Source organism: Gekko japonicus, unplaced genomic scaffold (genome assembly GCF_001447785.1).
Source record: "Gekko japonicus isolate JY-2015 unplaced genomic scaffold, Gekko_japonicus_V1.1 scaffold46, whole genome shotgun sequence".
Lineage (NCBI taxonomy): Eukaryota > Metazoa > Chordata > Lepidosauria > Squamata > Gekkonidae > Gekko > Gekko japonicus.
In genome coordinates this window covers 1,025,979-1,053,535 of record NW_015169173.1, presented here as the reverse complement: position 1 = coordinate 1,053,535, position 27,557 = coordinate 1,025,979, and the positions used below count along the sequence as shown (strand labels likewise).

Below are 27,557 nucleotides of genomic sequence, written 5' to 3'. Positions count from 1 at the left end.
GTGGGATGTCTGGCTAAGGGTAGGAGGACAACATGTTCTTTCAAATTGGCAGCCTGTCACCTAGAAATCTTCCTTTCAGCACAGCTCTTATCAGAATGAATGCAGCTCATGCCAGAACAATTGGAGCACCCTAGCTTGGCCAGGATGGTAGGCTTTTAAATGAAGCTTGAATGCCCTTTGCCTGTTTCCCTAATCTGGGATGTTTGGTGCTAACTGTTGTCATGCTCTCTAGGGGGCTTTTGGTGCCTTACAGAAGATCTGCGAAGATTCCTCTGAGCTCTTGGACAGTGATGCTCTCAATCGGCCACTTAATGTCATGATCCCAAAGTTCCTACAGTTTTTCAAGCACTGCAGCCCCAAAATTAGGTCTGTGCCTTCTTCACTACCAATTCCTGTTATGTATTCCATGAGTTGAGCTAAGATCAACTTTTGTATGAGAACTCTGAAGTAGCAAGTCATCCTACCCCTCCCATTTCTCTGGAAAGAGTAGAGTGTTATGCTATACCCTGGATAAGGAGGAGTTTTATAGCCTTCTATCTAGTTCAACAATCAGGATTTTGAAGAAATATTACTGAGTTATTTCTTCCCCTATCAGAGTTAGCAATCTTGGCTAGTTTCATGTGTGTAAAACTTCTAGTGTTAATAGAATTTTGTTAACTGTTATAACTCAGCTTGCTTCTTAATTTGCATGCTTTGGGACATACCTTTTGAAAAAGGTATAATTTCTAAAACCTGGAGTTCCAGCAGTCTTTAATTACATGAAGATTTTTAAAACCCTCATAAAGATTTTGATCTGATTAGGACCAGAATGGTGCTTGCATGGGGAATAGCTTTTTAATCTTAATTTATTGTCTTATTTTGTGGGATGTGAAGTACAAAACTTGGAAACAAATTACTGTGTTTTTTTCCTCCCTCAGAAACACAGTAGCATACACAGAAACTGAATTGCAACTTTAGTCTGTTTTGTCAAGCTCAGCTTTTTCTCCCCAGTGTGAACTTGGAATTAGCTGGAACTGTGATTGAACCCAGAGAATGTATTGTATGATTATTGGGCTGTAGCTGTAATGAGCTTTAATCAACAGTTGTTTCAGCTGTTTGTGCTCTTTCCTTGTCAGGTCCCATGCTATTGCCTGTGTTAACCAGTTCATCATGGACAGGGCCCAAGCACTGATGGATAACATAGACACTTTCATTGAGGTAAGGTGGATGTTCCTGTGCCCTTGGTTCCTGTTGGGAGTGTAGGCCGCATAGCCCATGACTCACTGTGAACTAAGCCCAGGGCTTTCCACATTAGCTTATTTGTTGAGGAAACACTGCCATGGGAAACCTTGTGTTGCATCAGGTTCTGGATCATGTTCCAGGAGATATTCCCAGTTCACCCTTGTCATTGATCTGGCCTGTTGAGCTTCATTACTGTCATGGGTGAGCTGTGTATGTCTTAAATGCACCCTTCACATTTTTCTGCAGCTACACAGTTGGGGAAGATTTGTAGTGGGTGGATAGCAGTGTTACTGAGAATTTCCTGTCACTCCTGAGGACTGCCCGTTGTGAGTGTCCCATGGTTCCGCAGAATGCTGTTGGAAAAGCTATTGCATTTAGGCTAACAGAATCTTCTCAGCTGTGAAGTGAGGCCAGCTATTCCCTTCCCAAAGTAGCCATAACTTTTGCTTCCTCCTTTGGTAATTTCAGTGTGTGTCAGCTCTTGGGGCTCTTACTCCGCTGCATGATCATTCTACTGGGAGGTCTTTGGCTTTCTTTGTCTCAGTGTCTTTTGACCACAGTAAGTGCCTACCCATGGCCAGAGTTAGCATTAGAAAATACAGGGCCCAATACAGGAACTAAGGTATTTGGCTCTTAACTGATGCATCTGTCCTTGTCTTGTGCTGCCTCTGCACTTGAAAACATAAAGGTATTTTCTCTTGAAAACCTCAGGTGTCTATAGGATAGAGCTTGTAGGCCCTGTATAGCTGGCTTTGTGCTTCCCTATTCTTTCCCTTATAGATCATACATGATGCTGTCACTGCACTTCTGCTTGCCAAAAAAAAAATATTTATGGAGAAGACAAAAAACTATGAACACAATGCTTCACTATGTATTTAAAAAAATCTTGCTGGCATCATTACAACAAGTTCTAGAATCAGCAGTGGCATGAAAGTCTTTGGTTGGGCCAGTTGACTAGAGGGCATGGATAGGGTGGGAATTTTGTCTGAAGGATCTTTTTAAAATACTTTTATTATACATTGAATATTAATTTTTCCTGGTCTCGGCAGCATCTTTTTGCCCTGGCAGTAGATGAAGATCCTGAGGTTCGAAAAAACGTTTGCCGAGCACTGGTGATGCTGCTTGAGGTGCGGATTGACCGATTGATCCCTCACATGCATAGTATCATTCAGGTAAGCATCCTTCCTCTGCCAGTCATGTCCCCATAAAATCCTGTCTTGACGTGTTTCCAGAACTCTAATGGAGGTTGGCATGAGGTCACTGATGCAAAATGGGGATAAGCATGCTTACCAGCTGGCTTACACCACTAGTGAGTTTTTCTGGCTGCTGCTCCCTGCTTCTGTCCTGGCAGCCTTGTAATAGAAAGCCTTCTGTGCCAGTACTGGCTGTCTTCATTTTGCTTTAGCCTCTAGGATTCTATAAGTGCAATGGAGACTAAAAGTGGAACTGAGCTGGCATGGTTTCATCTCCTGACAGCAGTCCATGGTACTTAGTCACTGCTGATCCAGTGGGTGGCTTTACACTGCCATCTTGCTTGTTAGGAGGCTTTGTGCTGTGAAGTTCTGAAGCTGACCTGGCAGGTCATACCCCAAATACTGTGTCCTGATGGTATACTGCTGACTCTGACATTCTACACTATAGGCAGTGACTGGGACTGAGCCACAGTTTCTGTTTCTGTCTCTTCCCTAGTACATGTTGCAGAGGACCCAGGACAGTGATGAGAATGTGGCATTGGAGGCATGTGAATTCTGGCTGACCCTGGCTGAGCAGCCCATCTGCAAGGAGGTGCTCTCTTCACATCTGGTGCAGTGAGTACCTCACCTTCTGTAAGATCACTTTGTCCTCCTTCTGAGATGCTGGTTCTAAAGCTTCTGTTTTCTTTGCTTCCAGCTAAAGGGCAGCATGGTTGTATGTGTGATGAAGGCATGGTTGGCCATGGAGCTATACCATTGCATCCTTAAGCAGTTCTATACCAAAAAGAAAAAGAAGGGAAAAACTGCCTAGGTTTGCTGCCTAGGTTAGTTCCATTGCAGATCATGGGTGCCTCTGTAGTTGAAGTCCTCTCTAGGAAAGTTAAAGAAGGTGCTAGTGCCCTCAAAATAGGAGCCAAACTGGATGATCTTGACAGTATAATTGAAGTTCTTCAGTTTTCCTTGCGTCAGTTCTGTTTTTTTTTTAGAAGGAACTGCCAGAATCATGTAGTATACTCAGTCATGTAATGGGGTGGGGTGAGGAGATGAGGAGCAGGTTCTGTTCCTGGGTCTGCTACACAGTTGCTGCACACCATTATTGTGTGCCCACATTTGCCTGCTTTTCAGTCTAAAGTAGCTGCAATATGTTTGACTTTCAGTGCTGACCGTAGCCATTTGTGTTTGAACATGGTTTGAAGCTTACTGTTGGGTTTGCCTGGCAATGGAGGCCATAATTGTGTAGGTGTTTGTTTGCTGTGGGGAGCCTTTGTATTTGAGTGTCAGTCACTAAAATGCCATCCCCATGTGTTTGCTCCTGTTTGGTAATTACAGGCTTTGTCACCAGCTATGACAGGTGTAATTCTGTCTTCAGGTCCCATTTACTGAATCTTTTTTCCCCTCTGCCTTCTCTTGACAGGTTGATTCCAATTTTGGTGAATGGAATGAAGTATTCTGAAATTGACATCATATTGCTAAAGGTACGTCTCTGATAATCCAAACAGCTTGGGAAAACTAGAGTGACTAGTTGCCCCTTTCCCCCTTAAATTATACCTCCATCCCCCTTTTCTGGATTGGATTATACTTGCAACCTCTTTAACTTCATTTTTCCTTACATCATTATTGGTTACTGACACAGTACATGATAGTATGGTTAATTCTGAGGAGGCCAAGCAATTGTCTTCCATTGGCACAGCTAGGACACTGTACTCTCCATTCCTACACCTTTTACTTTGAGAGTCATCCTGGAAGGCTGGCTAGACTACAGCAGCACAAAAAGTGAGCATACCACTCATATCCCAAGCCTTTCAGTTCATTAGGCCATCTCTTTGTGGTTGGTGTTTTATGGATGGTCCTTCTCTACTGAGGTTTCAGAGATGGAAGCTCCCATAGGTCACTGGCTCACTTGCCAGTGAATCCATGCTATTACTTATTTATTGGACTTACTGATTGCCCTATCCTGATTTGCTCTGGGCAGTATACAGTAGGGCATAAGCCTTAGGAACAATATACAAACTTTAAATATAATAAAATTAATAACATTAAAACCAATTTAAAACAGATTCAAGATGGCATCACTAACAGTTACACAATTGAAAATCTGGCATTCTGGACTGTTTGGTCTCTTCCTAGGCTTTTTGGAGGGGGGGGATGGGGAAAGCCTTGTTGGAAAACCATCACTGTCCCTAACCAAAAGCCTGGTGGAACATCTCTGCCTTACAGACCCTGCAGAACTGCATACGATCTCACAGGGCTCTGACAGTATTAGGCAGAGAGTTCCACCAGCTCGGAGCCAGAACCGAAAAGGCCCTGGCCCTGGTGGGGACAGCTTGGACCTCTTTGGGGCTAGGGATCACCAGTAAGTTGTTATCTTTGGAATGCTCTTCTGGGGACATAATGGAGGAGATACAGTCGCTGGTAGGGGACCTTCTTTGCTGCAGACTCCATGATAAACTGCACCCATATGCTAGCTGTATTGCTTCACAAGAAGGATGCTCAGGTATATGGATCAGATCAGTTGAGTTCTAATGCCTGCTTTTTTGGTAGTCCTGGGTAACACTTGATGGACATGGAAAGCTGGTGACCCTCCCTGTGGTGCCGCTGCATAGAGCTAATAGTTAAGGATGTGTTAGAATCCAGCATGGTTTCTTAAAAGGAAAAACGGGTAGTATCATAATATATAATAAATGTTTGACCAAGACCACAGAAATTGTTCCAGATCACAACTCTGCTACAAAACTTAATGGCTGACTTTGGACTACTTTTTATCTCAGCCTAGCTTACCTTAAAGGATAAAATGAAGAGGGAAGAATTTTGTTTGCCGCCCTGCGTTCACTGGAAGAAGGATGGGATGTGGTAGACATGGGTGACCAAACCAAGTAATTAGAGTTCATGCCTGTGTGGAAGTGATGCATTACCTTCATCCTGACAACAATGATGTTTTGTTGTATTCATACTGTCTGATCCATAGAGGCATGGTCTGAATGGTCCAAGCAGGCTTTTGTAGTGCTTATATTTGGGGAGCAGAAGATGGGACTGCAAGCTATCCTAACAGGCTCTCTCATTTATTACTTCAGAGACTTGAAGCCTATGGCAATTCTGGTTAAAAATGTTATTCAGAGTGGCTTTTGGAAAGTCTTCATAGTATCAGATGGGTTTGTGCTTGGGGGGGGGTAGGAAGGCCGTCAAAGGACTGGAAGTGAAGTCATGGGGAGGGGTGGCACTCATCCTATTTGGTTCTTGTATTTATCTAGCTTCTGCAAAGTTAACTATGTATGTTCAGAGGCACAGATCAGCACTTGTACTGGAGGGATAAATGGAGTAGTATACTGGTTTGCAAGGTGTCATTTTGTTGGCAGGTGAGGCTCCCTGTCTAATGGGTTTACACATTAACCCTCCCCTTAATTGCAGGGTGATGTAGAAGAAGATGAAGCCATCCCTGACAGTGAACAGGATATCAAGCCTCGTTTTCACAAGTCACGCACGGTTACTCTGCAGCATGAAGAGGAGCGGCTGCAGGATGATGAAGATGGAGAGGACGAGGATGATGATGATGATACATTGTCTGATTGGAATCTGAGTGTGTATTTGGTTCTTGAGACTGGGTTTCAAATGTGGTACTAAGAGCCAATCAGGGTAGGAAGGTATATAACATGTTACAGAAGACTGAAGCGGGGGTGGTCCCATAGCTTGTCTGTTATCCTCTGACCAGTGAAAGTGCAGGCTGCATGTATGTGGAACTGTTCCAAGTTTTCTCCAGCCAGGTGCTTTTTCATACCATGGGAAAATGTTATTTTCTCTTGTAGCTCTTTTGACTCCGAAGAACCAGTTGGTTCCCTTGTGTAATTTTTTTACCCAGTTCTAGTTAATTGGAGTTGGAAAGGCGGGTGGACCCCCTAGCTTATCCACAGATACATTGTTTCATATTGAAAAGTGTTTGTAGCATGCCCCCCCCCCTAAAGTTGTCAGTGTCAAGGTTCAAAGATGCTGTCCTCAGGGAGCACTGTACACACAGTCCACTTCTTTCCTTCAGGAAAGTGTTCTGCTGCAGCCCTTGATGTCTTAGCCAATGTCTTCAGAGATGAGCTCCTCCCTCACTTGCTCCCACTGCTCAAGGGGCTGCTCTTCCACCCCGAGTGGGTCATCAAGGAGTCAGGGATTCTTGTTCTAGGAGCCATTGCTGAAGGTAAGGCTACGGCTTTTGACTTAACCAGTCTCTGCATCTAGCAGTCACCTTACATAAGCAGAGAATGGAAAGCCGTGGATTTGTAAAGAAAGTTTCTGCTTTTCTAGGCTGCATGCAAGGGATGGTTCCCTACCTCCCAGAGCTGATTCCGCACCTGATCCAATGCCTCTCTGACAAGAAGGCCCTAGTGCGTTCCATTGCCTGCTGGACCCTGAGCCGTTATGCCCACTGGGTTGTGAGCCAGCCCCCAGATATGTATCTCAAGCCTCTGATGACCGAGCTGCTGAAGCGAATTCTTGATAGCAACAAGAGAGTGCAAGAGGCTGCTTGCAGGTAACTTGTTCATAAGTGTCACTTTAACTGATGTGTGTGAAATAATCATCAGTGGCATTGAGCCATAGGTCAGCCGTATTAGATGCACAAGGTTTTCTCTGGATGTGATGAGGAACTTGAAGTTTGATCTCTGCAATGATGGGTCATGTATTCATACTGTCTGATCCAGAGAAATGCCCTGATATTTCTGATCAAATGCAATACCTTGGAAGGCTGTAGATAAATCTCTTATATGATGAGACTGCTCGCCAAAGTTCTTTGGAATATAAAATTTGACTAGGTTGCTGTGAATTTTAGTCTTCCTCCCCTACTGTTTCTAGTGCTTCTCTAATCTTGTCACTGGCCAACGCTTGTTCTCTTTCAACTTTAATTTCAGTGCATTTGCCACCCTTGAGGAGGAGGCGTGCACTGAGCTGGTCCCCTATCTCAGCTTCATCCTGGATACTTTGGTTTTTGCCTTTGGGAAATACCAGCACAAGAACCTGCTGATCCTGTATGATGCAATTGGCACTCTGGCTGATTCTGTTGGCCACCACCTCAACCAGCCGGTATGTGCATTTTTTCTTTTGACACCAAACTGTGCTGTTTTGTCAGGTGCTGGACCATTTAAAGGGAGTAATCCATAAACAGGCCAGAAATCTCCAGCAAGCCAGGTTTTTTGAAGCTAAGGCTCAACAGGTGAAATTTCTAGAGAAAGGAAGTCCCAAAATGTGTTAAAGCTCACTGTTCCTCAGCTTACAAAAGAAACAGGAGAATTTTTGCCATGATTTCTGGGAGTCAGGCTGATGATGAAGCACTGCAGTTCAGATGGTAAGTGCCTTGTTTGCACATAGAAGATCTTGTGTTCAGTCGCTGCTGTCTCCAGTTTAAATGATTAAGTAGCATAGCTGAATAAGATTAATGGCTGACAACAGCTTAGTGGGATTTGAGGTCAATGAACTAATGATCTGACTTGGTATAAAGCAGTTTCAAATGTTTACCTGATATGGCATGCTTCCTATGTGGACTTGCCAGAACTATTAGTTTGTGCTTGCTGTCATTTCCTGCATCATTTCCTGCATCAAAGTTACAAAAATAGGGAAGGTACTATGACATGAGCTGTAACATCCTGAAACCAGGACTTCAGTTATTGCTGTGGGTGAGGGGTGCCTGTGAGATAAATGGCCTTGATGTCCTGCAACTGGAGGTAGCTATTGGCTAGAGGGTGAGACATACTATGTTGTTGAGTTCCAGCAAGAAAAAAACTGGTGTTGCCCTGGTTAAGAAAACCTTTCACAAATAACAACATGCCACACTTTGCAGTTTTACTTGTCAAGTATATTTACCTTGTATAGTTTCTCATCTTTTCAGATTTTTTAATAGTATTGTTTGAAACTACCCCTTTTAGAGTCAGACTCAGTGGGACAGGCCACAGATATCCCAGCTTCTTCTACTCTAAATTTTGGTTATCCATCATGCTCAGGTTTCTGAGTCAGGGTGGTTGGAAGCATTCACAAGTTTCCTGTAAATATTACCCATATAAGTGGAATTTTAGAATTGCCTCTTGCTGTCAATTAAGAGTAAATGAGATCAGGGTATTGTTGCGGCCTCCTGTTAGCTCTGAGCCCAGAAACTGTGATGATTGATAATTCAAGACATTCGAATCCTGAAGCAGTGTGTTGAATGATTGTGGTTCTGAAGGTTTCTGGGTTGAGTTTGTAGTTCTGGAGGTGGCTCACATCAAAACGGTTGTATCCATGGTCTTCCCTCCCCCAGGAGTACATCCAGAAACTGATGCCCCCACTGATCCAGAAGTGGAATGAGTTGAAGGATGAGGACAAGGATCTTTTTCCTCTCTTGGAAGTGAGTAGTCAGCTATTATTGGCTTGAATGGGCTCTTTCACTTGGAAAGTGCTGAACTCTGCAGTTATAAGGCTGTGTTTGTCTGAATCTAAGGCAGTGTCTGAAATAGAAAATGGATCGTGACATCTGTATAATTGAGAATGAAGTGAGAATCATTTGTACATTTTGAAAAATATAAGTTGTCCTATTCTCACCTGTCCAGCTTGCTGTCTGGCCACTGGTAAACCATTAGCTACTTGAAAGGAAATGTGCTCAACAGCATTTTCCTTTCAGGATTGGACTCAGTGGTTCTATCGTATGCAAGAAAATGTAAGCCAGATGGTCCTCCATGCATGTCTTATGAGTCCATCTGTTTTCTTTCTGCAGTGTTTGTCATCTGTAGCAACTGCTCTCCAGAGTGGCTTTCTGCCATACTGTGAACCTGTCTACCAGCGTTGTGTGACTCTGGTGCAGAAGACCCTTGCTCAAGCCATGGTATTGACAGGGTGGTCATGATGGGGAATGTGATGTATCCAGCACCGGGGATTAGATGTGGGAGCACAGTCACAACCTGGAATAAATTGGAACAAAGGGTGACATAACTATCACATGGGACTCTGTTCCTTGGCCAAGTGGATTCATATGTTGCTTTAACTGCATGACTATCAGATCCCATTGCTTGGTGGATTTTTATGTAGTGTTGGAAAGTGTGTGATTTCTTGGAGGCAAATTGCTTTCCATCTCCCAATTTACAGATGTATAGTCAGCACCCAGACCAATATGAGGCTCCTGATAAAGACTTCATGATCGTGGCTCTGGACTTGCTGAGTGGCTTGGCTGAAGGCCTAGGATGTCACGTGGAGCAGCTTGTGGCACGGAGCAACATCATGACTCTGCTCTTCCAGTGCATGCAGGTGGGATAAAGTTGAAGGGCAGAGTGTCCATTTAAGCCCAGATTAAGCGTCCAGAACTCTTAAACAGTCCATGAGAAGTGAAGTTTTGGTGTAATCGTTCTTTAACAGCGATAATGATCCTGTGGCTATGCTGCGTTGATGTTGGTAAAATTTTGAACTCCATTGCATATGATGTGGTTGTGAGAAAACCGGGGAAGTAAGAACTAAAAAGTGTTTGTCTTTTAGAAGCAGAAAGTGTCTTTGGGGAAACTGAAGCCTAAAAATATGCTAGGCAGCAGAAGATTTTTGGTGGGAAAAATACAGAATCCCAAAAGAAACAGTTAGTGTAGGATTACAGAAATGTCAGATGCTTCCAGGAGGGGGTGAACAGCATGTTTACCATCACAGACTTAGAGAAGAAGAGTTCATTTATTTGGTATTTATTATGTTCATATTGGCAGGAGTAAATTCAGAACTTAATATGGGACTAGTTAGTGAGGAAGCACAAGAGGATAAAGTAGACTTGGGAATTCTGTTGCAGAAGCAATGAGAGACTTCAAAGAGTTTAGAAAGAATTGTGAAGCTAAAGTCTGGTACTTGCGGATCATAATGGTCTGGAACCCACAAAGGGAACCTACATGTTCAGGGGCAGTTAGCCTGTGAATCCCAGTGCCAGGAGGCAACATCTCACAGGGAGGGTCTTGGCCTTGATACACTTTTGTTAGCCCTCCAGAGAAACTGGTTAGTCACTTTGTGAGACAGGATGCTGAAAGAGATGGACTGCCGATCTGATCCAGCAGGGCTCTTCTTATGTTGTTCTTATGTTCATTTGCTATTTGGGGTACATTATTCATTTATTTCATGTATACCCTGACTCTCTCCCCAATGAGGACCCAAAGTGGTTTACGTTATTCCCCTCTCCTTCATTTTATCCTCACTGCAACCCTGTGAGGTAGGTTAGGCGGTGTGAGTGAGACTGGCCCGTGATCACCCAGCAAGTATCTGCAGCAGAGTGGGGACTGACACCTATGGGATCTTAGCACAGCACTCTAACCATATAGCTAAGGCTATCATTGTCTGTGATAAGGCCTGTGCCCGTTAATTGCCAGATTCCACAGTATCTGTACAAAGCACCTTCATAATGATATTAACCAAAACGATAATCTTTAGTATGAAGCCTCTGAACTACAGTCCCTTAAGAATAAGAATGAACTATACGTGGGTTTTCCATCTGGATAGCCCACATTTACTTTTCCTCTTCCGCCTGTTACAAGATTGGACATTGGTCATAGTACCAAAGCTTGAGATATGCTTCAACAGAGTGCAGACAGAACTGGTCCTTCTAACCTTTCTTGCTCTTCGTGTAGGATACCATGCCAGAGGTTCGGCAGAGCTCTTTTGCACTCCTAGGGGATCTTACCAAAGCCTGTTTCATGCACGTCAAGCCATGCATTGGTAGGTACTTGTTAAGATTGTCCCTTGATTCTGGATGTGATATATTGGTGTCCTCTGTGTTCATACTGGCTTAGATCCTGTGATAAATCTCTACTAATAGAAGGTATTTCCATTGTTGGAATAGGAAAAGCTCCATGAAGGGCTGCTTCTGGGAGAGAAGGGACCCCACAAATCAGCACAGGGGGGCAAGTCATGTCTGCAGCAGTAAGGTGGGATTAATTAAAAAAACCCTCTCTCCTTCTGCTAACAGAAATTTGCCATGGGATCAAAACCATTGCCTGAGCCTCTGTATGGGCTGATGGGAATGGCACAGAGTTACCAGTATTGGCAGCAACTGTTACAATTGTGTGGGATTTTGTGATGCCATCCTGCCATTGTGGCTTTGCATAGCTGGTGTTGGCCAGAAACAAGTGAGTTGCAGCAATTTGAGTAAAAATTAGACAAATATCCAAAGATATGTTGCAGGAGACTGGTAGCATTGCAACTATTCTAGAGAACAGATTTTTTTTCTTCACTTTACTTTGCTGCAGCTTTTGAGAAACAGTGTTGACTGTCAGTCCTTTTAACAGAGTGAGTGCCACACTTTAAAACAAGAGCTGTAGTAGTAGTCTAAGATAGTTGAAAGTTCCTGCTGTCTTTGAGCCTTTACACAGAACCCAGTTCTGTAGACTAAAGTCTCATCTGGGGATAGTTCTAATAATGAGATCTTGCTCCATTTTTCCTTGCCTTGGCCATTTAGCCAGAACTGACTAGTGTTCTCTCTGTCCCCCTTTAGCTGAATTCATGCCCATCTTAGGGACCAACTTGAATCCAGAATTCATTTCTGTGTGCAATAATGCCACTTGGGCTATTGGAGAAATCTGCATGCAGATGGGTAAGTGTATTGGGGACCTGCAGTAACATGAGTGATACCTTTGTGCTACCTTGTCACTTGGCAGTTGTGTTCCCCCTTCTGCTTCTTTGTATGTCTTCACCATGTTAGAATAGGCAGTGGTTGGTCTGCTTAAATGATTGATCTCTATGTGATGACCTTACTAGTGGTAAGGTTCTTGAGTTTCTTCAAGGCTCTGCTAAGCTTTTTTGTAGTACTGCTGAAACTAGATCTTGTTACATGTCTGAAGTGTCACTATAGGATCTTGCTAAGGATGTCTACCAAGATTTTACTATGACTCATCCCTTCCCACCACACTTGACCTCTGATGGTTGCCTCCTGTTTCCTCTTGTGTGTAACCTGTTGCTTCATATTTTATTCCCAAAGCTGGCATGTTTGTCTTGACTTTCTATTAGTCTATGAACTAGCAAGTGAGAACTCAGTTTGATAGTTCTTTTGGATGAGAGATGCAGAGCAAAGAGCAGGGTATTGATGGGTGCAGAGTCAAGGTTTGGGACTCAGACTACTAGAGAAATGCATGGTTCAGCTGATTAATTTCTTCGCACCAGGAGCTGAAATGCAGCCATATGTCCAGATGGTTCTGAATAACCTTGTGGAGATCATCAACCGCCCAAATACTCCCAAAACACTTCTGGAGAACACAGGTAAGAGACATCCAGTTTTTTCCTCTAATTGCATTATCTTTAGGTATTTTCACATTCCTTAGCGATAGTCATTGTAAAGGGAATTTGGGGCGTCTTCTTGTCTGCATCTCACTTGGAAAGGGGGATCTGTCCTTTTTACTGCTGGAGCACATGATTTCAGGATTCTGGGGCTATTCCTTTGCTGACTCTGAAGTTAACTGTAAGCAAGTTCCATAAATCAACCTAAGTGTTTCTGTTGTCCTGGATCAAAGAGCTAACTTGCTTTCTAGATGCCTTTTCTGGTTTTCGGTGCGCAGTGTAGTTAACATGGTTATAGAGGTACTATGCATTTGGTATAATGTGGCCTAGTTGCTGTGGCCATAAGGCCACATCCATCCTTCCTACCTATCTCTTGATGCTACAGAGTTGACAAGGCTGCTCTCCATGCAGTTGTGACAGGTATGTTTCTTTCCCCTTTTCTAGCCATCACGATTGGACGCTTGGGTTACGTCTGCCCTCAGGAGGTGGCACCGATGCTGCAGCAGTTTATCAGACCCTGGTTAGTGTTGTCCTGAAACAGAAGGCACAATCTTGGCCCTCACTTTGGGATGGCACACTGGTGCTACCCTTTTAACTACTAGCACGTATTACGTTTAGGCTCACGGGAAATCTTGATGCATTTCTGTACAGTTGTTTGCCTAATAAATAGAAGTCTCTGTATGCTGTCCCTTAAATTTATTATTTTATTAGAAGGATAGCACATTTTTCCAAGCAGGGAGACTGCAATGTATTGTGTATGGCAGAATGCAGTCTGGAACACAGTCACTGCTGTTGTGATGGCTGTGTGCAGTGTGGCTTGCTTAGTAAGGGTGGATCACTAGCTAGTCTCTGTAATGTAGTCGCAAGCAGCAGAACTCTTCCCACACATCCTCCATCCTTACAACACCTCAGGTGGGTACATATCCTCATAGTGTATCGATAATGTTTTTAGAACCAAAGGTTGGATCCTAAAGCTCTGTTCCATTGGTATAACAGCAGTCAATTAGGTTTAATGGGCTCTTCTGTTGGCAGGAGAGGGGAATTTCTGCAGATTTCCCCCTTCCCATTGCAGACCTCTGCTTTGGGCCCACACTGTTCCTGGGGATCCCTTGACTCTGGGGAGCAGAATATGAAGGTGTTCAGTGCAAGGTGTGCAGCAGCAAGAGGGAAGGTGAAGTCTTGGTCTGCAGGCTTCACTCGGTTGGCAATACCTGAGATCCAGCCCAAAGCATATGTATTTTGATTAAAGGCCTTAAAGTATAGTAATGATCTTGTGTTATGGCTCAGTACTTGGGTAGAGGTTTGTCAGTGACTAAAAGTATGTTGAGGGAGAGACTTGCGTTCTAATTATCTAAACAAAAAACGCTCTAATTGAATACTAGCGAGTAAAAATTCAGTGGAAGAGTACATACTAGAGAAATGGTAATACTAGCTTCATCCCTTTGTTCATTATCAAATGTGTTGTAATGTGTCTGTATTAAAACACTAAACTAGTTCTTCTGTTCCATGTTTATATTATTGCATGGGTTTGAAGGACTAAGCCAAGGGTCAGCATTCTTTTCTCCTTTTGTCTCCACCTCACCTCATCATGCAATTGTTACAAAAGCGTTTGCTCTGACTCACAGGTGTACATCTCTGAGGAACATACGTGATAATGAAGAGAAGGATTCGGCCTTCCGTGGCATCTGTATGATGATCGGAGTAAACCCTGGTGGGGTTGTTCAGGTATCTCCTGGGGGTACTGTGTATTTGGTAGCGAATTCTCAAAAAGTCTTGGAAGTCATTGTTTTACACACATGCGCATGTGCACACAGGCAACACTTTAAACACTGCTTGTCTTCCTGCCTTAAGCAGACTTGGATTTCTACAATCTCCAATAGCTCTACAGGACTCACTTTTTAAGAAATTTTAATTTGCTGTTAACATGTTTCATCAGACAGTAACACTGTAATATTAGCCATTAACTTTTCATTTACAGTTTAGTGTATTTCTCCCTGAGTAGTTACGAACCCTGTTTATCCTACTTCATTACTTTGCTTATCTGTTTGAATCACTGATCTCTGTTGTCATTTGTCAGTTGTAACTGCTAATTCTGTTGATTTATGGATGGATTCACACCTAACCATTCTACCTCAGTGCCTCCCTTTTCCCCTTATTATGAGAATTTATGTTTGAAAGATTTGTGACAGGATTCACACCAAACCTCTCTGCCTCAGCTCCTCCTCCCTTCTCATGTAATCTTCCCTATAACAGTTCCCAGTATGATTTCCCTTCATGTATCTGAGAAAATGAGCTGCACCTCATGAAAGCTCATTGAAATAAATGTTAGTTGCCACTGACAGAGGTGAGATTCCTGAGGTGCAATTCACAGGTCTTGCGCAGGTTTAGAATGGATGGCAAATCTCTTAATTTTGGTGAATTTAGACTTTGGTAGTTCGGCTTTTTCTGAAGAACTCTCATCCTTCTGTAGGATTTTATTTTCTTCTGTGATGCTGTTGCTTCCTGGGTGAACCCAAAGGATGACCTGAGAGACATGTTTTATAAGGTATGGCACTACAATGGGATGAGGCTTGCTCAGGAATGGGTTGAAAAATAGGCTTTCACTTACCCATGATTTGTTTGGTCAGACATTTGTCTTGGACACATTTCATTTTCCCCTCAGATTGCTAGGTAGGGATACTTGTTGAATTCATTGGCTCTAATGCAGTTTAAATATAGCCCTTAAAGTGGGCATGGTTAGTATAGTTTATAAGCTGATTGTGACTGGCCCTGTCTACAGATTTAATGATTTTAACCCTTGGCTTTTATTTTAAAATTCTGAGCTGCAATGACTGCACAGATAAGTTTGAAAAAATGATGCTGGAAGTAATTTTTTTAATTAAAAAAAAACACAGCAAAAACCCAAGGGGGGGCAAGTCTAGCAACTAAATAAAGTTTTAAAAAAAGATGTAGATAGACAAAAATATAACAGTGGTGGCAGATCTACGCATATGTTTTTGTAAATAGTTTCCAGATATTTAAAAATAAGTCTATATGCAACTGCTATATGTGTCAAGGTCCTCAGTCCATTGATATACTGGAGGTTGACTTTCCAGTGTTGTAGTACAAGCCTTAGCTATAGTAAGGACATAGAGGAAGAATGATGCTGATATAATACAACTTATTTTTCAGAAAAACATGTTTCTCAAAGCCCCAAGTATCACGCAGTGGGAGTCCTGCATCCAGTTATCTCCTTTTTAATTCAGGATGTTTCACAGTGATAGGTTACAAATTCAGATTGTTACCAGATGTGTGTTAATCTATGTTGGCTTTTAACACGTATATGCAAATATAACTGCTGCATTTGCATCCAACTGATACTTGAAAACAAACCTGGAGCCACCTATGTATGTTACTGTTGAATGAACAATGTACCCTTTCCTTGTGTAGTGACTAAAGCCAGGGATCCTAGGTTCATTGTGTGTGAACAAGTGTGCTTTGTGAGGAATGCAGACATAATGCAGTCTCTTCGTCTTCCTTCTCAGATTCTTCATGGGTTCAAAGATCAAGTTGGGGAGGACAACTGGCAGCAGTTCTCAGAGCAGTTTCCTCCACTTCTGAAGGAGAGGCTAGCTGCGTTCTATGGGGTCTAGATGAAGCAGCAAAACCGTACTCGGTGAGCATGCAGGATGTAACTAGCATTGCAACCAAGAGAGGAAGGAAGGAAGTATTATGAAGTAGAGTCCTTGGAGTTGAAGGAATTGAAGTATGGGGTGGTGACTGCAGAAGAAGTTTGACAAGTATATATTCCATCTCTAACATTTGAGCAGAGGATGTAAGAATGAGTGCATAAATCAAGTAGTACATCTTTTTGTATAGGGATCATCCCACTGTCCACAAAATAGATCAGAAGATTTTTTTTCTTTAAAAAAACAAAAACAAGGGGAAAAACACAAAATCCAGCAACTAAATGGGGGGTGGGGAGTAGAACAACACAGAAGTTTTTATTAAAAGTTTTGTAAAAATATAGAAAACCTTTTATAGGATCTATAAATATAAATCATCTAAAAATAAGTTCATACATAATTGTTGTCTATATGTCATGCGTTCAAATACTGATAATGTTCCAAGATCCTCAATACATTGATATACAGGAGGTGGGCACTTATCTCCCCAGTGTTTTCATACAAGTCTTTCAGCTGTAGTAGGGTCCATTTTTATTAATCATCGCTTAGCCTCGAAGAGATGGGCAGGTAGTTTAAAAGTACATAGGCATCCTGAAATCAGTGAACATTCTATTACAAAATTGATATAAGTAATAACTTCCTCCCAGGAAAATCGAATGACTAAACTCAACCAAAGCATATGTTTAAGGGATGCATCCTGTGAGTTACAACACCAACAATTAGACCCTTTACTCAGTCCTTCACTAAACAATCACTGAGATGTCCAGTGTATTCTAAACATCTGCATAAGTTGCAACTTAAGATCCATGGAGAGAGCAGGTATAAACTTTAAGGCCATATCTCATTGCTTTGGCAACACAGGGTGATCTAGCTCCTTATTCCATCCATTCCTGAGACTCTGCATATCTAATAGGATTAATACAACAGGATTAATACAGTATTGATACAATTAATACAGTACAAATATTGTAGGGTTTTTTTCCTGCACCAATTCAATTAGAGTTTCCAGGAGCAAAGGGCACTCTGACACTTAATGTTACAGGGCCATATTTAGATATTAACAGATGTTACTATTGTAAATATTGCCATTCAGCAGAAGTTGACGTCATATGTAGACCTCAGCTGAGAAAATGACAAAAACGCATCATCGGGTATCAATTTGTCCAATGTAAAAATTCCCCTATCAGTTCAAGCTTTCCATAAAAATATTTCTTCACAATTTTAAGGTCTGGATTGATCCATAATTTTAATTTAACATTTGAAAATGGATCCTATTGATACTATCATGACATTATGCAGCTTTTGTTCTCTAGCTGCAGAAACTGCAAGAAGAATGAGGTCCACTCTAGCATAAGTGTACTCTAATGCATTCCACTTAGATCAGAAGATGTTGTGAGAGGATTCTGTTTGTTATAGGATCTGTTATTGCACTACTACCACCTAATACAAATTCCCCAAGCTTAATTTCTCTCATCCTGATAAGCAAGGTTCTGCTTTTACCATATTAATTTTTTTAAGTACCCATAGGTACACTTTTATTAATTTTTTTAAATCTACAACAAACAAATCTACACACTACAAACAGACACTCTACTACACATAACGTATATACCAAGAGGGCAGTTACATTATATGCTTATATGCAATTACTTAATTAATAAAAACGCTATATCAAATACTTTCCTGGCAGGGGAGACACCTTGATCACCATATTAATATTTGATGTACAGTGATACGGGAATACATCACCATCCTGTGGTTTGATTTTGGGCTGTGCTGATGAATTGTGGCTGCGCCTTAGTATTGTTGTATGTAGTAGAAGCAGAATGTCTTGGTTGCATTGGGCTGTTACAAGTATGAATGGGCGGTCAGAGCAACGTGGGTGGGCCTTGCTGTGTCACATGGGTCTGGTCAGTGATTCTTAATGTTTTTATAGCCTTTCGTCTATTAATATTGATCTTTTTGTTTCTTCCTTCAGGTTCCTGTGTGCGCTGGGAGGGATACTGGGAATGTCCACAACCCAGTGTTGCAGATCCCTGTTAATGGGGGGTTAGGGAGGACGGGAAGAGCATTGTGGGACATAAAATGACTTAGCTCCTCATCTCCTGAAATTTACAAAGTTGGGGGGGAGGGTGGGCCTCCGTGACCAATTTAAACAAAAAACAGAGTATCTCACTGGCAGAAGGAAAGGTCTCTTTGTTTGGAGACTGTTATTTGTGGACTGGGGTGGGGTGGGGCTCAGCCCAGGGCTGAGAAAAGGGAGCAATCTTAAACTGCAACACTTGAGAAGGGGATCTAACCAGGGGCCATAATAAAGGACTAGCTAATAATGATAAAGGATAGGGTTTAAGATGCTAAAACGGAATTAAAAGCTCTAATGGTTTAAAACCTAGCTGATGAAGTGGGAAGGGTTAAAACTCAATCCAAGGGGATTATACTACTGTATATTTCCAGTCACCAGTGTTCAAGAGATCAGCTATTCACCTTTTTAAGACTGCATGGTGACCAAGAAGTAGACTAGCAAACCTGTGAGTAGCCCATAATGACTAAGTGTAAAGCATTTTCATCTAGGAATCTTAAGGAAACCCACAAGCCCTTTTTGCCATAGCTGCCATGGCACTGTGTGCTGGATGGATTGCTCGGGGCAAAGGCAGCCTCTGGCATAGTAGGGGACCTGCCGGTCATCTAGGGAGCAGTACTTGTCATAAGAAATACTGTTGGAGAAGCATGTCTTTATTTTTTAAGAAGATGCCACAGTGCAATGAATCTGTTACCCTGTTGTTCAGCTGTTACTTTGTGACACTGCTATTGCATTACTTCAGCTGTAGGAGGCAAGAGAGAGCAAGGAGGGAAATTGAATTTCACCTTTCAGTGTGAATGACTGACTGACTGACTGACTGTGGCCCAAAGGCCTGCAGTGCATTTGATCAGTTTTGTATGGCACATGAACTGTTGTGTCCCGCACTCTTGTGGCCAGAGTGGCATAAGGGTTAGATACACTTTGTGTCTCGAAAGTTCTGTGCTACATTTGCCTCTTTGGTTTACAAAAGGGGCAGTAAACGTAAAGACAGCATAGAGGAACTAATAAAGCAGAGCCCTCCATGCATGGCCAGTGGAAGCTCATAGCTTTTGCTGCATGCTTAACAGGGTTGTTGTCTTAAGGAATTCTCATTAGATCCAAATCAGTTTAGCCCCTGGAAATAGAATCCAGAATTCTGCTGAATACATTCGTCTTAGTGAAGCCATAGCTTTTTAATGGTAAGTGGGGAGCATGTGATGTGGAAGCAAGCCTGTTTCTTCCCCAAAGGCAGCTAGATGGAGGGGCAGAAGGGGTGGGGAGAGAAGAGGAACTGCTTCACTAATAAAGGCAACTTCTGGGGAAGGTAGGTATGTTGGAAGAGAAACAGTCAACTGGAATGTTCTACGAAGTCAACATTGATGGTGCTTGTGCAAGAAAGTGTCAGCAAGCGGTATGAGGAGGGCGAGCAGTGAGCTGAGCTACAACCCCCAGCATTCTTCAGAGCAGAGCCCAGTGGAACTTCAGAAGCTTCAGGATTGATAGCCAGGCAACTGGGTTGAACTGTGCCCAATGTCCTGCATTGCAGTGATGTGTGGGCAGTACTGAAGAATTATGCACTGAAGGTGGGCACACCCCTCTTGGGTTGAGGAGATGGTGATGCTTGGAGAACAGTGAAGTGAAGTTTTGAACGTATTTGTAAGATGATTGCTCAGTAACTTAAACTTCACTGACATCCTTTCCCATTTTTCTTTCCATCCCTTGCCTCAGTTTCACATGCTCTAGTGCTTTTGAAGCACTCAGCTTTGTTAAACAACATGCTGTGGTGTCGTACAGGCTTTGGGATGCGAAAGGTTTAGTGGGGATGGCCCCAGCTGAGAGCTTTCTCTTGATCCTAAAGTTTACTTTGGGGGGGGGTCCACCACTGTACTCCTCTGGAGTAGCTGGTTCAAAGAAATGATAGTAAACTTGCAAATGCATTCCTCAATTTGTCTTTTTAATAGTGTGGAACTTGAGCAGGTCTCTGAAAACAATCGGCTCTTTGCATTTTAATGGTTTTATAAGTGGGTCCCTCTTGGGCCTCATTCTCAGTTTCCCCCTACCTGAGTGGGGGGGGGGGCACACCTCCAGAGGGTTCTATTTACAGCAGCAATTAGTTTTTTTTAATGCATGGGCAAGAAATGTGCACAGATAGTAAGTAGATGGTGTCCCAACTTTGTGCTTCTAAAGTACATGCCCAGGAATACAGAAAGAAGGCTGTGAACTCTTCATTCATCTAGTGAAGTTTAAGCTACTCTACATGACTGCCTCTTGAAATGGAATTTGTCTTTTTTTTTCAAGTGCTTCTAGTTTTGCCTCCTGTTCGTTACTCCTGGATTTGTATATTTGTAAATGTGCCGTAATGTTTCCAATGGTGGAACTGCAGTGTACCTAGTGTTGAAGCAGCTGCTTGCACCTTGCTCAGATGAGATTTTTCTCATTTTATGTATAATTTTTTGTCAACTAAAAACAATTTCTTGTGAGTCTAGTTTCCATTTTTATTTGCAGTGTGTCCTAAGTGAATATTTTCTGAGTTCCACATAATCCTAAACATTCAGTTTTTACTAAACTTTCAGTGGAGGTGGTTAGTCTTCACTTTGTAGGGGAAGCTATTTAAGCTATAGGAGGTAGAAAAGTACCAGCTTTAATACAAAAGGCTGACCTACATCTCCTTGATCTCCAGTTAAATTGTGTAGCAAACTATGTGTTGGAGGCCTTTGTAAAAAACTAGAGAGTTATAGCTAGTAAGAATAGATGAGCAACCTGGATAGGTCTATAGTAGCTTCAAGCACTCCAATATAGCTTTATCTAAAGTCTACCATAGAAGTTCCATTGTTAGATATCTGGTCTTCTACAAACCAGTCACCATGTTTATGCTTCTCTTTAATGTATACAAGCACCTCCTTCAGTTTAGCTAAAATCGTAGCCCTTCTGCTAAGGAATCACTGCAATTATTTAATAAACTTCTTTTTTTAGAGGAACTTGAAACCTTGCACAGCTCATGAGATTGCCACATATTCAATGTACTGTTGCTTCCCAGTCTGTTTAATGGTTACATCAAAGTATTTGCTGTGGCCAGTGGCAGAACGCTGTTGTCTGATTCTCCCTATATCTAATAAAGAGAGCGTACAATTTCAAAAAGTAGCATCTGCACCAAGCTTCCTCAGCTTCTGTATGATCCCTGGATTTATGCAGACTTAACTGTGCCACATCTCCGCAAAGGAACAGACTTCGAACTTTTGATGTACAGAAAATAATCCTGTCTGAGTGTGTGTGTGTTTTCCCAGCCCAATTTGAGAAAACACTCAGTACAATTCTGTAGAGCAGAATCAGATCTTGTACTTTATTGATCAACAAAGGAGGAAGGTGCAGATCCAATAAGGTTTTGGATCCCACAGCTCTCCCTAAGGTTACAATGGGAGACATAAAGTTTTATACCCCCTGTGACAGAAATAAATCATAACTATTGGTTCCATCAAACTTTGTCATACATCCGTCACACCATTCTGATTGGGCCCAGGCCTGTAGGTTGGACTTTCTCAGGCAAAAATATACCTCCTTCAGTTGAACAATGGGCCTTCTTCCCAGGCTATGAAGTGATTAAAAAGTATCTAATGTAACAGATATGGGTACCTCATGTAGTATGGTTTCCATCTAAAAGCAAGCTAACTGACATCATGGACATGCGCAGTTACAGCTGGCCATAACAAGCAAGGTCACAAACTTCAGCATTTTACCTTCCCAGCATGCATCCAACAACAGTCGCAAATGAACCAAAGTTAATACCTGAAAACATTCATGCTGTTAGAATCATCAATGGCACTTAACATATGCACCATGGAAGTGCTAAGTGCACCTATTAAGTTAAACCTGTTAGTCAGTGGCAGAGTACAAAGAGAGAAGGGAGCAATCACTGAAGAAGACCCTGATGCTGGGAAAGATTGAAGGTCAAAGAAGACGGGGACGGCAAAGGATGAGATGGTTAGACAGTGTCATCGATGCAACGAACATGACTTTGAGCCAACTTCAGAGGACGGCGGAAGGCCTGGCGGGATCTGGTCCATGGGGTCGCGAAGAGTCGGACTCGACTGTGCAACTGAACAACAACAAAATAACACTTTCTAGACAGTTTCCTCCGGGACGGAGATGGAAAACTGCATCAATTCTAATCGCTCTTACAACAACTTTGCGCGGCTTATTTAGAGCGTAAATTTCGTGATTTCAGCACTCTGGACCCGCTTAAACACGGCTCCAGTTGCCAGTCCGAGGCCCGCAACTTCCCCGGAAGAGCTTCCAGAGAACGCATGCAATGCTTCCGATGGTGGGCGCGTTTGCTGTACACGTCATCGCTACACGCCGGAAGTGGTTTCTCCTTGGTGATGGGACGCGCCCTAGCTGGCTGGAGTCTGGTGCTCCGGTTCCGAATCTGAGGGGGCGGGGCGGTGGCACCTTGGCCCGGAGTGAGAGAGGGACGGTGGCCCACCGCGATCGCAGGGTAGAAAGGTCGGTCATTCGGGGTGGCTGTCCGTGCTGCCTGGAAGATTTCCCCCTTCTCTTCGCAGGATATAGCCGCCGCGCTCCTTTCCTGCCCCATAGCGGGGTTACACAGCCCTGGTGCATTCTTCCGCCTCCACCACCTGCCGTTGTCAAGGAAGAGCAGGGTGGTGCCCGGTCTAGATGTACCCTGCTGGTCTGGCCTATCCCAGAGTGCTCGTCCCGTGGTGGTGTTAGCGAGGAGGAGAGTGCTGACATCTGGGTTTGCCCTGCTGGTCTAGTTTGTTCTAAAGTGCCCGCAGTGCGACCAGCGAGGAGAAGAATGGTAGAGCTGTTTTTTCTCCACCGTTCTTTGGTCCTCTTATCAGGTGAAGGGGGCTTGGTGGCAGGATGGGTCATTTTGACTCCCAGTCCGCCCCTACTTGAAAAGGGGGGCTTGACATTACACCCATACAATGCTTCCAGTCATTCTTCTGTTCGAACTGTCAGCCTCTTGTATGATGATGGGGGGTGGAGATGATGGGATTACAAGGGTTGGGTGAGGGGGAGGCTCCAGAGGTGCTGCTGAACTGCAAAAAGAGTTTTCCCTTCTCTCCACTCAGTCCTTGGCCAGCTTTTTTTAATCTTGAAGACTGGATTTTGCATAGAGTTTTGGGAACTGGAGTGCTTTTAAGATCTTTGCTACAACAATGAAGAAGGGGTGCCTGCTACTGTGAAATGAATGCACCTACTGAGGGTTATGATGTTGCTCAGTAACATGAATTTTTAAGTGTTGTTTAATGTGAGAATTCTGTCTTCCAGTCCACTTGTTTCTTCCAGGATTCTTTAAGGTTTTGCTGTAGGAAGCTCTTTTTTTGCCATCAAGTCATACTGACTTCTGATGACTCCTAGTGGGGCTTGAAGGCATGGGATGTTCAGAGGTGGCTTGCCATCTCCTGCCTCTGTGTCAGGATCCTGCTATTCCTTGGAAGTTTCCTTTTCAAATACTAGCCAGGGCTGGCCCTGCTTACCTTCCAAGATCTGACAGGATCGGGCTTGCCTGGGCTATCCAGGTCAGGGCTAAGATTTTGTCTTAGGAAGCTTTGATAAGTTAAAAAGAAGAAGAGTTGGTTTTTATACCCTACTCTTCACTAACCAAAGGATTCTCAGAGTGGCTTACAATTGCCTGCCCTTCCTCTCCCCACAACAGACACCCTGTGAGGTAGGTGGGGCTGAGAGAGTTCTGAGAGAACTGGGACTGACTCAAGGTCACCCAGCTGGCTTCATGTGGAAGAATAGGGAATCAAACCCATTCTCCAGATTAGAGTCCATCACTCTTAACCACTACACCACACTGGCTTCCAACCTATTGCTGTATGTATGAGACTAAGATAACCTTATTGTGAGGGGGGGAAACCCTTTCTCTAGATTAGCATAGGACCCCACACAAAACACTTTGGTATAAAACACAGCTTGTCTGTTGCCCTGAAGAAGAAATGTGAAAAATGTACTGGTGGTAAAACTGCATGTTATCTCAGTTCTAGAGGTTGTTGCTCTTAACTCTCTATTTCTGTTCCCCACATAGCCATGGATGCTGATCCAGATTGTTCTGTTGCACATCAAGTCTCTGACAATGACTCTGATACAGAGACCAAAACTGATCCAGATGCCCAGGCTCAAGAGTACTTTGCACGTGTTCTTGGTCCTTCAAGCCAGTCTGCTCAGGCATCGCAGTGTCTGCCCCCAGAGTCTCTCTCAGTAGGTGGGCTGGCCCAAGTGTCTGAGTGCAGGTCACCTCTCCTAGACCTAAAAAAGTCTCCAGTTAGTGATGACACAGTTTCGGGACTGTTGTCTCTTCCTCTAGAGCTGATCTTGGAGATCTGTTCCTACTTGCAGGCCAGGTTTGTCTTGAGTGTCCTTCCTTTGGTCTGTCAGACACTAAGGGACATTGTGCAGGATAAAGTTACTTGGAGAATTCGCCTGCAGAAGAGGATTGGCAGCTGCTATCCAGTTGTGGAAGGTGGGTTGTTGTGCTCATTTTGCAGTTGAATTAATGAGATATTAAGCTAATGTGTCCCCTTTTTCCAAGCAGCTTCTTGCGTTTGGTAAAATTTGGTCCCTTGGGAAGAATAGCACTGTCAAATGCCTAGAGAAGTGGTTCTCTGACTTCTTGGGAAGCAGAACACATGCTTCTAAACTTTACTTTTCAGGACCCACTTGCAAAGTAACTCTGTGCTGCTTTGTCCACCCAGCATAAAATGCAAGAATACTGCAGCGATTAACAATAAAGCAGTGTAGATTTTTTTGTTTTGTTTAACATTTATAACCACACAGCATGCTGAGCAACAGCCTGTATTTCATGGCCATTTCACACAGTTTGAGAAATACTTGTCTAGAGGGTTGAAGTTTAGGAGAAGTTGTAGAAGGGGGTTTCCTATTCCTGTGCTTGAAAGGGAGGAAGAGGTGTATAGTTGGTTAAAACAGGTAGAAGTTATTGTTTGCCGTTTCCTTCTCTCACCCACTAATGACTGCAGAATTGTTACATTATTTTTATTTGTTTATACCCTGCTTTTCTCCCCGATGGGAACCCAAACTGACTATCAGCATTGTTCTTCTCTCCTCCTCTTTATCCTCACAACAACATCCCTGTGAAGTAGGCTAGGCTGAAAGGGAGTGATTGTCTTGAGATCTCCTAGTGATCTTCCGTAGCAGAGCGGGAGTTAGAAAGTATTTCTCCCGGAAACCAGTTTATGGTTTTATGATTAATGTTTGGAACTCACTTGGAAAGTTTTTGAGCTCTGTGTGTGAATGCATTTTTTTAATGGACAAATTCTTGGGTGGCTGTGAAGGAGTACCCTTTTAACCTTTCTGCCATGGTTCTTCCCCTTTCCTGTTGTAAGTAGAAAAACGTGCCTTATATTTTTGCGAGAATTGTAGCAATGCTCCGAATTGGCTTTGTTCTCGACACCACACCACACTGATAACTTGAGCCACTGAGCCTGGAATTAAAGATACTGCCCTTTCTGTTCCAAAAGTGTTATATTTGAATGGAACCCAGTTCTGTGGTGAAACAGCTGCTTTTGCTGATGTTGATTTTGTATATGTCAGCTGTATGACTTTTTATTTTTATTTAAAAGTTTTAAATTCATATACATATTGGGGGGGGGAAGAAATAAAGGACACAGAATCTCAAAATTGTTTTATAAGATAGAAGTGACAATATAGAATTAGTAACACTATAAAATGAGTTCCCTCAGTCTGGGGGATGGGGGGGGGGAGAGAGCAAGTGAGAACATCTCCTATTTTGGAAATACTGTGACAAATCAATTGTCTAACTGCATTCATGGCTACCCCCCCCCCAGCTTCTCACTTTTCCTACAGAAAGATGCATATATTTCTTAAGAACCACAAATCTAGATACAGAGCCTAGATAATTATGTTAGGCCAAGCTGTTACTATATATTTCTATTCTTCTGTATCTTTGTTTAATTAATTTCTACCCCTCCCTTCACGCCGTAGCAGGCTCAGGGCAGCTTACATAGGATATTCCACAGCTAAAACAAAATTTAGATAAAATCACAATATAAGTATAAAGCATTACAAAGTGCTAGTGCTAAGATGATTCATATGCAATGGCGGCATGAACAGCATCCAACAACCAGGCAGTCAGTTCCCATCGTAGTCTGGGATATATCAGCTGTTAATAATACTATTGATGTTGATGTTGGTATTGATGTTAATATTGGGGCCAGCGCCTCAGTTGCATAGTGCAGCTCCTTAGTTGAAGGCCTGGTGGAAGAGCTCCATCTTGCAGGCCCTGCAGAACTGTAAAAGGTCTCGCAGGGCCCTGATGTCTTCTGGGAGCCCATTCCATCATTATGGAGCTGCCACTGAGAAGGTCCTGGCCCTAGTCACAGCCAGCCTGGCTTCTCTGGGGCCCAGCAAGACCAGGCGGTTTTGGGACCCTGATTGTAGTGCTCTCTGGGGAACATGTGGGGAAAGGCAGTCCCTTAGGTATGTAGGTCCCTGATCATATAGGGCTTTAAAGGTAAGAACCAGCACCTTGAACCAAATTCAGTATGCTATAGGCAGCCAGTGCAGTGCTTAAAGCGCAGGTTGGATGTGCTCCCGCATAGGGAGGTCCAACAACAGCCTAGCCACCACATTCTGCACCACCTGCAGCTTCTGGATTTGGGACAAGGGCAGCCCCATGTAGAGAACATTACAGTAATCCAGTCTCAAGGTGACCATTGCATGGATCACTGTTGCCAGGTCATTGCGTTCGAGGAAGGGGACCAACTGCCTAATCAGCCAAAGATGATAGAAGGCTGACTTTGCAGTGGCTACTACCTGGGCCTCCTTCATTAAGGAGGCATCTAGGAGCACTCCCAAGCTCCTAACCTCCAGCACTGGCACCAACAGCACCCCATCGGAAGTCGGGAGTGGGATCCCTACCCTCGGGCCACTCCAACTCAGGCACAGAACCTCTATCTTGATCAGATTCAATTTCAGTCGACTCAATCTAAGCCAACCGGCCACAGCTTTCAATGCCAGGTCCAGACCTTCCGGACTAGTGCCAGACTGGCTGCCCAACAACAGATAGTGTCATCTGCATATTAGTGACAACCCAGCCCATGACTCCATGCAATCTGGGCAAGGGGGCACATGTAGATGTCAAATAACATCAGGGAAAACACTGCACCTTGGGGTACT

The 27,557-nt window shown here is 43.2% G+C and overlaps 2 protein-coding genes across 4 annotated transcripts in view; both read left to right on the top strand.

Moving 5' to 3' along the window:
* TNPO2 (transportin 2) overlaps positions 1 to 20,830 on the top strand; it is a 28,778-nt gene extending 7,948 nt beyond the window's left edge. For all 3 annotated transcript variants that reach the window (XM_015415888.1, XM_015415889.1, XM_015415890.1), the window contains exons 6-25: positions 233 to 366; positions 1,116 to 1,197; positions 2,271 to 2,393; positions 2,911 to 3,029; positions 3,829 to 3,889; positions 5,820 to 5,988; positions 6,442 to 6,594; positions 6,702 to 6,927; positions 7,304 to 7,475; positions 8,683 to 8,769; positions 9,136 to 9,243; positions 9,504 to 9,662; positions 11,009 to 11,096; positions 11,872 to 11,970; positions 12,537 to 12,632; positions 13,095 to 13,170; positions 14,276 to 14,375; positions 15,121 to 15,195; positions 16,175 to 16,305; positions 18,294 to 20,830. In XM_015415888.1, coding sequence (XP_015271374.1) covers positions 233 to 366; positions 1,116 to 1,197; positions 2,271 to 2,393; positions 2,911 to 3,029; positions 3,829 to 3,889; positions 5,820 to 5,988; positions 6,442 to 6,594; positions 6,702 to 6,927; positions 7,304 to 7,475; positions 8,683 to 8,769; positions 9,136 to 9,243; positions 9,504 to 9,662; positions 11,009 to 11,096; positions 11,872 to 11,970; positions 12,537 to 12,632; positions 13,095 to 13,170; positions 14,276 to 14,375; positions 15,121 to 15,195; positions 16,175 to 16,282 — 2,235 coding nt within the window. In that variant the 3' untranslated portion in view covers positions 16,283 to 16,305; positions 18,294 to 20,830. The remainder of the gene's footprint in view (positions 1 to 232; positions 367 to 1,115; positions 1,198 to 2,270; positions 2,394 to 2,910; positions 3,030 to 3,828; positions 3,890 to 5,819; positions 5,989 to 6,441; positions 6,595 to 6,701; positions 6,928 to 7,303; positions 7,476 to 8,682; positions 8,770 to 9,135; positions 9,244 to 9,503; positions 9,663 to 11,008; positions 11,097 to 11,871; positions 11,971 to 12,536; positions 12,633 to 13,094; positions 13,171 to 14,275; positions 14,376 to 15,120; positions 15,196 to 16,174; positions 16,306 to 18,293) is intronic.
* A 1,916-nt stretch (positions 20,831 to 22,746) lies between these two features.
* FBXW9 (F-box and WD repeat domain containing 9) overlaps positions 22,747 to 27,557 on the top strand; it is a 19,657-nt gene continuing 14,846 nt past the window's right edge. The window contains exons 1-2 of the mRNA XM_015415828.1: positions 22,747 to 22,874; positions 24,430 to 24,864. Of these exons, the coding sequence (XP_015271314.1) occupies positions 24,432 to 24,864 (433 nt within the window). The 5' untranslated portion in view covers positions 22,747 to 22,874; positions 24,430 to 24,431. The remainder of the gene's footprint in view (positions 22,875 to 24,429; positions 24,865 to 27,557) is intronic.